This window comes from Nematolebias whitei, chromosome 10 (genome assembly GCF_014905685.2).
Source record: "Nematolebias whitei isolate Nwh7 chromosome 10, NemWhi1, whole genome shotgun sequence".
NCBI lineage: Eukaryota > Metazoa > Chordata > Actinopteri > Cyprinodontiformes > Rivulidae > Nematolebias > Nematolebias whitei.
Genome location: NC_056507.1, coordinates 14806392 through 14819167, shown reverse-complemented (window position 1 = coordinate 14819167; position 12776 = coordinate 14806392). Strand labels below are relative to the sequence as shown.

The window sequence follows — 12776 nt, the reverse complement described above, 5'->3', positions numbered from 1 at the left end:
GTGTGTGTGTGTGTGTGTGTGTGTGTGTGTGTGTGTGTGTGTGTGTGGGTGTGCACCCCTCATGTTAGCAGCTAACATCTTGAGATGTTAAAAGGACCAAAGCTTCTCAGGTTTCCTCCACGTTAGATCCGTTCATGGGCGAAATGTTCTTCCAAAGACATGCGGATCAGATCAATTCAATTTCCTCCAGATGAAACAAAGCATCAAGGGCTGACATTTAGACTTACCTGAGCTGCATCTCAAGAAACTAAAGTAATAAGATATCAAGGAATGAATTCCCAAAGATGCAATAAAGTAAAAATAACAATTGTTTCATCTGTGGCCATAAAAGACGACTTTTTTTCTAATGAAATCCCATCCAGTGTTGCTTACTTGTACAAAATCTCAACAAATCCTCATGGTAAAAAGCTCCTTTTGACTTATTTTTTGACAAAGTATGTGCTTTACCCTGTAAGGTGTCATGCCCTTTGCCCTCTGACACTGTGACCTTCTGTCACTGAGCCCCGTTCATCTTCCTACAAGCATTTCTGATGTGAGGGAAGCCTCAGCTCTGTTCTTCAGGATCCAGCAGCACCAGAGGCTATAACACATGCTCAAACTGTGGCCCATCAGGTTTAGATTAGCTGTAAATTTCTAAAGAATGCTTCCCTGCTCTTCAAGTGCTATATTTTCACCCATCTCCCAGTCCTGATTCCCACAGACTCCTGCTGCTTTAAGGCAGAGGGTCATGCATGTGTGTGCATGTGCAGAGCTGAGAGCACAGCCTTGTTTGTTTTTTAGGATTTCACCACCAGAGAGCGTTGTTGACTCCACTGAGTCCTGACAGGATCTCGCATTTGTTTGAACTGCTGCAGCAGTGTCCTCTTACATGTGAAGCTCTTCAGTGACTATCATCGCTGTTTCTTTCCTTAAAACAGTTTGACCTTTCTGTGACACTCCTGCTAACAACCCATTCAGTGCTTCTCCAACTTAACCACCTCTCCAGAGAGTTGATCTCTCTCCCTGCTCTGCACTGTGCCCTTTCTCGACTCTTCATCAGAGTTAGGATATGAGGCCTCGGTGCTGCTGAGGGCCTCGTCTCCCAGGTGGATTCTCAGGTTGCCACCGCGGCCTTTGATGGTGAAAGTTGAGGAGTTCAGGTCTCAGATGGATCCCCTGCAGGCGGGCAGGCACACAGACGGGCTCTCGTTAAAAAAGCACCACCTTTGTGTTCCCACAGGAGATGGATGTAATTAACATAGCTTTAATACTACCTGTGTTTTCAGCTGCTGTTGTCAAGGCTACTTCTGTTTGGGTTTTGTATGCATTGAGGGATGGGGTAGGCAGTAGCATGCACTGGTATGGCTGCGCACATGGAAGCAGATGAGGGCTGTGGGGGTGGGATTCAGCACACAACCCTGGTGGGCTGGGCTGATGTAATGCTCGATCTGGACCCTGTCTGAGCTCCTTTCTTTGTAGTCAGAACGTCTAGAAAGTTGGGCTATGTTGTCCACGGATATAATAAGCAAGCAGCAATCTCTTTCATCCACATTTAGCTCCAAAGGAAAACTTACGATACTTTGACTTCTCTAACAGCACTGCTAATTTCCTCTTTAACCAAATTCGATTGGATATTTATTATGGACATTCCCATTTGAGGTTTTTCAAAAGTATAACTGATATATATTGTAGCTTTTTCCTGCAACATTTGCTATTTACTATTGTTGACAGAAAATATTCACTAAAGTGAGAAAAATATTTTTGGTCTTAGATTATTTGATGAAATAATAAGGGGATTTTGCTCTGCTCTAATTAAGGTTAGATTAAAGGTGGGAGTATGACATCATTTTTAAAAGGTTGCATTCTGGATGTTCACACAAAAATGGATGGGTGGTATTATAAGAGTTTTTCACTCTGGAATGCTGTTTCAATGTGGACGAAATGCTGAAACAATTAAAAAAGAAAGCTGGATTCACAAAACATTGTTCCTGTGTGGATGGCACCTTAGACATTCATGTCTTCGATATTAGGAATGGATTCTAAAACCTTTGGTCTTAACTTTTAGAGATTTTTATGAGCAGGCTCTTCCTTTCGAGTCAGCCATACTTCTCATCTGAGGTCAAATCATAACCTTTTGGTGGTTCTCCGCAATCTCTTCGGGACTTGAGGAGGCCAGTCTTTTTAAGCAGCAGCACCCAGACTGTCGATTGCACCATCGTACTTTTTTTTACGGAGTTTGGACTCGAACTTTAAAAAGCTGAAGATTATAATCTTTAACTCTTTTTTTCTCTCTCTTTTGCATTACAGGATGTTCTGAAAGAGTGCCAGGAGCAGATCGAACGCGTGCTGGAGAGCAGCCTACGTGAAGGGCGACAGCAGCAACAGCAGCAGCAGCAGCAGACTCAGAGAGGTCCCAGTGGGAAAGGCCTGGACGAGCTGGATCAGTCCTCCACCCCGACAGACGTCCGCGATGTCAACTTGTGAACCAGCGGAGCGCACCGTTGCACAGGATTTACAAAAAGGAAAAAGAAAAGAAAAAAATGCATTCTTAAAAAAAACCTTCAATTTTTCTAAAAGCTGAAAAAAAGAACAAAATAACAAAAATAGTAGAAACACAAGCCCATGCTTGCTAGTTTTTTGTAGATTGTATTTTGATACAAAAAACACCTGCACATGACATAGATTTTCTATAGTCTAAAAGCAACAAATTTGATGAAGCTCCGTGGTGCCTTGGATACACAGAAGGGAAGTCAATCATCTTTACATTCTGCCTTTGATTGTATAGTATGATCTTTAAGTTATATTTTAACCTGAGCTTGATGATGAGACTCTATGGTTGAAGTAGTAGAAACGGCGTACACAGGATTGCAGCGGGGCTTACCGTCTTTATTTCCTCTGTTAGTATTAAATGATCATAGTTCAGTTTAGGCTGGTGTAAACTGAGGTTGTGTCCAAGCCCCCTGACCGTTAGAAAAAGTCCACATGTGTTGAAGACGGAGCCAAGAATTGTAGCGAAAGGTGGTGTGTCCCATTTCTAGGCAAAAGCTTGGGATGATAATAGTTAGTAGTATTAGTATGTACTATTATGAATATCATCATTGTGCATATTTGTAACTGAGTAGTAGATCAATAAGCTCCTTTTGTCAGGCTGCTTGGATGCGTCTGTGGATGCCGTGTGTGAGTGTGTGTGTGTGTGTGGATATAACGTGATCCTGTATCTATATTAGCAGTATGTGGTCTATGGCGTCAGGCACTTGAGCAAAGCTGTAGACTTTACAGCTCTTTGTGAAATGAAAACGAAACGAGTCCAGGCTATACGTACTTTGTCAGCCCTCGTACTGGGGCGTCTGTGCCAAGTTGCTGCTTTTGTGCATTAACGGTGCGCCGCGGTTCACTATTAAATACAAAAACGGTGTGGATAGTGAACGAGACAGACACTGAAAGTTCTGGGCCAAGGGACAGTTGTAGAGACTTGTATCTGCCTCAAAGCATTTCACTTTCGTCTCACAGGCAGTGTGAGGTGTTTTACTGCTATTGACACGATGAGATATCACAGATACTTTCGATTTACCTATATTCTTCCTCTTGTTGTAATGTTAAGTTGTGAAAGGCTGCTTGGAGTCGAAAAACACGTGAGAACAGTGCCTCGATGAACTTTTTAAATCGGAACTCCTTTGCGTAAACTCGGCAGGGAGGAACGGGGGGTGATGGTGAGATTAGGAATGACCTAAAACAGCTCAGAAGTCACTGTGGAGGTACAGAGAGGAGGTGCAGGAGCATGCTGCTGTGTAGGAGATGTAAATGATATTTAGCCAATGGCTGGAAGAGATGTAACAAATAAAACACCTGCAAGTTTCACTATGAAAGTTTGACATCAGCATATATGGATAGAATCAACGTTTTCTACTGGATGTCTGAAAATAAAGGCTCAGACAGAAAAGAAATCTGGGTTTCCATTAACATGGAGATCTGCAAGCAGATCATGAAAGGATCAACTTTTTCTAGGGGGTGGTGGGTGGGGGTAGGGTTAGAGGATAATACGTATACTGTCAATGCATCTGGAGTCCCATATAGGGTTCTTTCCAGCTCCCCAATTTCAATGTCAAAGCACTTTGAGAACATGCTCCCCAGGAGATGAGTAAAATAAAATGTCAGTGATTGGAAGTGAATGGATAGGTTTTTTTTTTTTTTTTCTCTCATTAGCCTTTTCTTTGGTTTACTTTGTAGGGCTGGTTTCCCAAACATCAGACATACCTTTGACAAACATTTTGAAGGACATTCCGATATAAATATCAAAATAATGACATTCCTGTTCAAGCAAATCCAAGATTTGTCCAAGAGTTTGGACAAATAAAACAATGCCAACATTCATGCTGATAAGTTCTTCATGGGGTTGATTTGACTTTTCTTTTCCATTGTCGAGAATTGAAAGTTTTTGTTTATTTTTACTTGAATTTTATTTATCTGCGTCACAGCCACAGAGAGCCACGCGAGGCGGCGATGAGCTACAAGACCGGGTGGTTGAAACGTACGTTTTTTTTTTTTTGCACGTTCTTTAAGGGGCAGCCGTGGTTGCAATGTCAGACACCGCACCGGTTTTTCTTCAAAACCACCTTAGCTGATGTGTGTCGTGGCGATGGTTCAGTTTTAGTATGGTGCTGGCTTGTGAGGGGCCAAACACATCTGTCCCCTGTGAGCTTTGCTGCTTTAAATCATGGACGGGGCCAGAAAAACGTTAATACAAATAATGTTGTTGTTTTTTTTTGTTACCGTTTTATTTTCATTTGCCACATTTGCCACAAGGTGTCTGACTTAACGTTTCAAATGTGTGACCTCGCTGAATGTGCGTCTATCAGTCTGTAAAGAAAAAGTGGGGATTTGATGTTTTTCAGTCAAACTGAACAATTTATTGACACGTTTGCCAAAACATCCCCAGCTGAAACCCTGTCATTTTGCCTCTGTTCGCCTGATGTAAGCTCTCTTCCAAACTTTGTTGTGATTTTTTTTTCCCTGCAATTTATTGTTGCATGTGTTGTATATTGACACCATGAATCAATTTTTTTTGTTTGTTTTTCGGGGGCGACCAGACCCACAGGAGGGTTCTTCTAGGATTTAGAGATACTGTATTCCAAAGTAAAGCGAGTACTAAGGAGGTGTGAAGACATCGACGTAAAAAAAAAGTGTCAATATTTTATTGTCTTTTTGCGCTGCTAATAGCAATGACTTTGTTTCATTATACAAAAAAAAAAAAATAACATTACCTAGTCGTGATGTGTCACTTGTGTGCTGCTATTTTATAAACGTTTGTATTATAATAAAATTATTTTACTGCTTTTAAAAGAGACATCCTGAAAAACAAAGTAGATGGTGATAGAAGAACATGAGATGAGTATTTGACTGGAAATGTTTTTTGTACAGTTAGATAGCATATTTCATTTCCTACCCCCAACCCCTCGCTTTATTTTTTTTTTTTTTGTTATCTATTTTACTGATTGTTTTCAGTCACATTCTGCATCAGTGGTATTTCCAATACCTCAGGATTTACTGGACAAAACAAAACACAAATCCACTGCATATACCTCTGCATCGAGGGAGCCTGGGACAGAGAAGAATGGATCCTTTGAGGAGTGCGAGAAAAACCCCTTTCCAGATGATTCCCACTGTTTGGGTGGCGCTACAACCTCCTCAATGAGAAGGAAAACAAGAAATATGCAAGGCTTCCATTTGGACTTAAAGCATACTGGAGGGAGAGGGGGGATGGACAATTAAAGTAACATTTCCATTGAGGGATTTTATTTTATTATTTTTTTTTTTGGTTGCCAAGAATAGTTCAGATGTGTTTGCTTGTCCATGTTGGTGCTACATTTGCCTTGTGATCTATTCAGAGGGAAATATCCCCCATGGTGGCCAAAGTCCAGATGTTGCTTTATACAACCACGATCACAATGAATGTCATTAAATCTGGAGATTTGTTGTCGTTTTGGTTTAAAAAAAAAAAAAAAAAAAGTTTTCTGCACCATTAAAGCTGTCTCATCACATTCAGTTATAAATAATCTGCTATCCGGAAGTTTCAATGGTGCAGAGTTCCCCTTGTGCACCCCCCCCCCCCCCCTTTCCCTCCACTATATTGTGTACCTCAAATGTCTGTTGCACAATCTCTGCTCAATAAACTTCTGCTTTAAAGGGTGTGACACCAAATCAGCTCGTGTTTTGTTTTTTTTTTCCTCCCGTGTGTGATGGATCAGTAGTTCAGGTGTGAATTTGAGCGCGAGTCAGGAAAACGCAACGAAGTTCATCGAACAGCAGCGATAAACATGACAGAATCCAGAAATGGGTTTGATTAGATATAGGTATATTTTTAGAGGAATATGCCTCATCTAAAGCATTTTCAGTGCTAAAAAGCCCAAACCCTTAAAACCATTACACCAGTCCAGTTCTGATTTCGTGAGCAGCTTTTCTTGAGACTTGGAGACCAGACGGTCCACTTTAGTCCTTATAACTGAAGCCGTGCTTTTATTATGTGACAAGTTTCTTTGATAGATTTATTTAACGAGTGAACAAATTATGCACTGGTGTTCTAATGGTTTGGTCTACTCAATGCTACTTTGACTGCAGTTAATTCATTTTTTTGAAAGTGGATCTGATCCTGAGTAAGCCTCGTTGTTGGAAAAACAATTTAAATGTTGGCATGTTTAATTCCCGCACCCCCCCCAATCTAAAATGGATAAAAGTGTTGGTGTTTTTAGCATTTTATAGCCGAGTCTCACTCAGTTGTTTCCAGTTCAGTGTTAACTATATGTTCCATATTCCTGCCATCAAATAAAATGGCTTTGATTGACTTCCTGTGGGATAACAACTTGCTTGCCATCAACTTCAACAGCTGTGGATTACCAAGAGGATAATGTGAATATGATAAACTGTACTAATCCAGAATAAAACATGTCTTTAATAAGTTTAACTAGTGATAACTTACGTTCAGAATGATTAAAAAAAAGCTGCAACAGTTAATGTTTGGGATATTTTTGGGGATACTTGCTGCCCTGTAACACGACTTCCTGCGTGCTGGCATTTGGTTGAACCATTACATATATATATATACACACAAAAATTTGGCCAAATGTTCCAGATCAATCTCGTCTAAATCATGAAAAATATTATTGTCTAAAGAAATGTTTTACATTTTGTCTAATTCCTGCATTGAACTGTGGCGAGAATCAAAAAACTTAGACAAATTGTCAGTCTTTGCTCAAACCTCTTTGGTGCAGTTAGAATTGTATTTTTCCAGATAAAGTGATACGCAATTTTAGAATGTGGGTATGCACCCAATGTAAACAAAGCATTTTAAACTACATGGTTTACGTAACAAATCTGACGTACGTATCAATGCAGCAAAATGACTACTTCTCCATATCAAATGGCTCTAACATGGTCATCGTCAAACTATTTTCTTTATATCTTTGGCTGTTTCTGTAGATAAACAAGCGCACAGCTGTATTTAAGGCCACATTAACCACCATATGAAAAAAATAATGTTTTCTTGAACTGATCTTCGTGTCTTTGCAACATTTTTACCTCGAAACACGCAACAAAATAATTCATTTTTCTGTCTGAATCCTTTGCGAGCAGGCTTAATTAGACTTTTACAAATATTTCCAAACTTCTCAAACTGGTTATTTTACTCCACAAGACGTACTGCTTAACGATGATGAACTGAATAACAAGTGACAAGCACCTGAAGGGTAATTTTATTTAAAAAAATAGAATAGAAAGTACATTTTAGACACCTGTACATTGTTTTGAAAATGTTATAAATTTAGCATGAAGAGTAACATTGAAACTAGAAATAAACTATGGGGAAAAGGTTCTTGGATTCACTGCATAGTGCAGTGATTTTGGACAAATATTGACATAAGTACTGTAAAAAAAACTACTTTTTAACTGATTGTACAAGAGTTGGGCAACAACTCAAGAGTATGAGCTGCTTTATTTTAGCTGCGTCTTCATAATAAACTATTTTCAGCCTTTGTCGAAGCCTTATTTAAAGCCTCTTGGTGTTTAGCTTTACAGTACAGTACCTGTGAGATGAGCCATTTGTTGTTTTGATCCCACTAGAGTTTGGACTGAATCACTTTCTGAGCGTCCTGGACTCCGTCCGCAGCATGAAGGCGCTAACGTTCGGGCTAACCCTCGTCCGGCAGTAAGTTGTCTTAATGATGACATTTATGCTACAGTAACTGCCCCAGCTGTTGCTTTTCGGCTATTTTCACGGGTTGTGACTTGTTTTTAAAACTAAAAGTATAAATTGATGCGATATATGGTTGAAAAATACTTGTGAAAACCGTTAACGCTATAATTATAGCCTAGCTTGAGTCGCGTTGTAGCAGCAGGTGTTTCATAAATCACGTGGTGTCTGAACACGCTGCAGTGTCACATAATGACCACCAGAGGGGAGCATTTCACTTTGAATTAGAGCATCTTCGCCAAGTTCAAGTCAATTATTTGATTATATTAGCTAAACATTATGTTCATAAATGTCGTTGTTTTTGTTTTTTGTTTTTCAAATGAACCACTGGAAGAATGAGCTCAAGTCCTATGCAAAATCTTTAAAATACGTAAAAGGAAAAAAAAAAATGCTGGCAAATTTCTTAGTTTCTTGATTAATTTCAATTTCCTCATATAATGCCTTTTTTTTGTCTTCTTTTTATCCTTCTTTATTTTTTTATCACCTTTTGTAACTTTATATATATATATATATATATATATATATATATATATATATACATATATACATATATGTGTGTGTGTGTGTGTGTGTATAGTCAATAGATGTTTTTTCAGCTATGGTGAAATCAGTATTAGAGCCCTAAAGAGAGGGTAAATGCTGAGTCAGCATATTTTTAACAACATTCAAGATTTGTGATTTTTACATCACTGCCTTGTTTGTTGTAACTCACATTTATGAAAACATCTGTATTAATTCAGTTTTTGTATATCTTGGCATTTTTGTAGGTTGATGTTGAATGGGGGCTCTTTTAGTGTTTGTGGAAGCATCAAATTACCTAAAATCTGATTAAAAATAACAGAGAAACACATTTTAATATTTGACAGTTTTAAGGTCTGAAATCCCAGCAGACTGTCGGAGATGGGGTTTTTTTTGTTTGTTTGTTTGTTTTTTGGAAAATGCAATTTGAATTTTTCTTTTTTTAAACAAAATCTTTTATTTTCCACAGTGCGGAAACGATGTACAACCAAAAAGGACTTTTACAAGGTATGGGCTAATTACTAACACAGTTTGATGATTATTGTTCAGGTAATAAACTCTTATATTTGATGCCATATTGTCACTTTTTCTGTCTGTCCCTCCAGGCCAGGCGATAGACTCCCCTCTGTCTGAAACTGGGCTGCAGCAGGCGGAAGCTGCAGGACTCTACCTGAAAGACGTTGTGTTCAGCAACGTGTTTGTCAGCGATATGCTGCGGGCTCGGCAGGTGAGAGGCTTCACGTGCATCATGGGAGGGAAGTATGAACCTAGTATGTTTAGTGGAATATGGCAGGATTGTTTATTTTACAGTAAAAATGCACGACACGATTTTGTGCTACACTCTGATTTTAATTTTTCATGGCTCTGCTGTTATGACGTCATTCTTGGTAATTATTGCAGGAAAATAGTTACTGCTGTGAAATTAGTGCGCTGAACCAGCTGATATGAAACCGCACCCTAAAAACTAATTTCAGTCTTGTCAAATTATGGTAAACTAAACTTAATTTTCATTAGTATTTTAGTGTAAGTTACAAAATCATCATAATAGGTGTGATTTCTTCAGCTCAAGCATCATTTGTGGACGATTAAACAGGAAATGGCTCCTGTATAAAAAGAACACTTTTATTTGTTTTTGCCTCCAGACAGCTGAAAAGATAATGCAGCACAACAGCAGCTGTTCAGGTCTTCAGATGGTGTGTGACCCGTTACTTAAAGAGAAAGTGAGTGGTGATTTATGTTATTTTTACAGCAATGCGTACTAGATAAAACTTTATCTGAAATCAGTTTAAACCTACATCTTTGGGTTAATGACTTCAGAGCTTTGGGATCGCAGAGGGGGGACGAGTTCAGGACTTCAAGGAGATGGCCAAGGCAGTGGGTGAGCCGTTTCCAGACTTCACCCCTCCGGGGGGGGAGACTCAGGAGCAGGTGAGGCTCCACCTGTTTTTCAGCACAAAGCTGTGTAATATTTTCTACTTTCAACACCATTCTTTGCCATTTTCCTCTCTTATTAACATTTTAAAGAGCATCACTAAGTCTGTCATAAGAACGACTAAGTGCACCTTTTTGTTTTTTTTTTACTAAATATTATACAACTATTTACAATAATACACACTCGTCAGTGTTTACATATACATTTTGTTTTGCTCATTAGACAGACTGAAATTGAATTAGCTGCACATTTTTATGACTGCCATGGTTACATGCGTTGTTTTCTTTAAAAATAAACCCTAATTATACGTTTTTAGTACCACAGTTAATATTTCTGGTTACATTTAGTTTGTCTTGAAACCTAACAACTCATCATCACATCAGAAAATGTGTTTTTCATTAGGTTAGTAAAACAAACAAAAAAAGTCATTTTTTTGTTCAAACGTTTGCTTCTCTTCCATTTATTATTAATGTGGAGAGCATAACAAAAACAGTATTAATGTGAAACTGTCTTATGAGGAAATGACACCACCTATTATTAATAATAATATGATAAAGCTATATGATGACAGAGCTTTGCTTGATAAAAATAAAATAAACAGAGGAGATCTGTTGAAGAAAATGAGTAAAATAATCAACTGTAATGTTTGTGAGTTAACAAACCAGAACATTAGAATAAAAAAAAAAACAGTCAGTTCAGTGGAGTCAGCTCAATAGAATAAATACTGAATAAATATTAAGTTCTTAAAATAATAAGACCTTCTGGGAGCCAATTACAGTTAAAATTACGGCGTATTTTACACATATAAAACTATCTTTTATTACAAATGTAGATCTTATTTTGATTTGCCTAATATGGGCATGCAATACACACCTACCGCCACTAGGTGGTAATGACCGGCTGCTTTTGTATATTTCCTAATTGTCTTCAAAACAACTCGTTTGAATGACAGAAATGAACGTATTTGTTCCTCTTTTGTCAAACGGCTGCAGAAATATCACTTTCTACTTTAAACTATTTGCGTTTAAGATTGTGTTGTGTGGTTCTGTGGTGTTGAAGGTGAAGATGTTCTGGTTTTTAAGACGCATCAGACTAAATTCATTAGATCTTGGGCATGAATTTGAATAAGTGAGCAGAACAAGATGTTTATGAGGAAGTTGTACATAATTAGGCATTTTCTGTCTGAATCAGGTGTCCTGTTTTAGTGCTTGTAAATAATTTTTCACTTTGTGTTTTTCTGCTTTAATTGCATACTTTGGCTTTTATTCAAAGTATCATGCTGTTTATGAGGGGGTGCAGGAGAAACGTTTAACAAGTTTGTGGTGTGTTCAGGTAAAGGAGCGAGTCAAAACGTTTTGGGACAAAATGCTTCAACGAATTGGGGCCGTCCACTGGGATGACAGGAGGCAGGAGGAGGCCCCACCACGTTCATCTGTGGAGGGAAAAGCAGATGACGGCGTGGGGGACGTCCCGGTTCATGCGCTCGTCGTCACCCATGGAGCTTACATGCGCGTGGCTCTGCGTTACATCGTGGAGGAGTTGCATTGCTGCTTACCTCGTGGCTGTGACGAGGTACACGTGTTCTCTTTAAGTCCGAACACGGGACTGTGCAGGTTTAGGCTGAACGTCACCAAACAGGGGAACAGGTTTGTTCTGTTGGACGTCCGCTGTGTGTTCGTTCACAGGGCAGAACACATTCAAAAGTAGGAACTCAGAAAAAAAAAACAAGGTCATTACTACTAAAAAGTTTAATTAATTATTAAGTGTTTTCACTGTAAAAAATTAACCCCAGAAGCAGAATTTTATGGGGCTTTTATGATAACTACCTTTTAAAAGAGTTGCTCAGAACGCTCAGATCTGATGAATTTTAAACTTACCAGCAGAATTAGAAATAAACAAGATAAATCAAAATGCAGCACTGCTGCAGGGATGCATTTTGATTTAGAGGAAGTTCTGTTTGTACACATTGTTTAACAGAACAAATGACACGGTGTTGTTTATTGTGTTTTTATTTATTGTGCAAAAAAAGAAGGGTTGCAACTAAACACTGGATATGATTTATTTTAGGGCAACATTTTGAATGAGTTAATTAAAAGATTATAATTTTTAAAAAAAGATTTTCTGGTTAAAAAAAAAAAGCAAAATGAACATCCTCTAAGAATGATAATTTCATAACCGATTGGTTTTACAGAAAGAAAAATATTTAGAAATAATTAATATTTTCATGTTTTGACACTGAATACAAAATGCTCTCTTCAGAATTCCCTTTAAACTATAAATTTTGTGTCACGCTGAATAAAACAAACCCATATTTTTGCGTGAAGCACCTTTTCTTGTTGCAGCAGCGTTTGAAATTGAACATTTAGGCCGTCGTGGGATGAACTAACCAGAACAAAATGTTTGTGTTGCAGAGAAATGTCATCATGTCTTCATCGTTACTCTCCGTGCAGGAGCTAAAAATAGCTCCTGTTTCTATATTTATCCTCTGAGACTTCACAGATTTGAAACTAGAACACAGAAATGCAGCAGAGCTGAGTGACGGTGCAGTGGAGTCAGATTTGGATTGTAATCTTCTTTTGTCAGGTTTGAAAGCTTTGTCCCATT

At 38.4% G+C, this 12776-nt stretch overlaps 2 protein-coding genes across 3 annotated transcripts in view; both read left to right on the top strand.

Annotated features, from left to right (window-relative positions):
• The window catches only part of ccnd2a (cyclin D2, a), a 199140-nt gene extending 194657 nt beyond the window's left edge, over positions 1–4483 (top strand). For both annotated transcript variants that reach the window (XM_037683394.1, XM_037683395.1), the window contains one exon: positions 2287–4483. In XM_037683394.1, coding sequence (XP_037539322.1) covers positions 2287–2463 — 177 coding nt within the window. In that variant the 3' untranslated portion in view covers positions 2464–4483. The remainder of the gene's footprint in view (positions 1–2286) is intronic.
• A 3314-nt stretch (positions 4484–7797) lies between these two features.
• tigara (TP53 induced glycolysis regulatory phosphatase a) lies at positions 7798–11962 on the top strand. Its single transcript, XM_037683164.1, has 7 exons — positions 7798–7804; positions 8092–8176; positions 9210–9247; positions 9346–9467; positions 9883–9960; positions 10058–10168; positions 11505–11962. The coding sequence occupies exons 1-7, from the start codon at positions 7798–7800 to the stop codon at positions 11877–11879; spliced, it is 816 nt and encodes a 271-aa protein (XP_037539092.1). The 3' UTR covers positions 11880–11962.
• Positions 11963–12776: the final 814 nt, after the last annotated feature.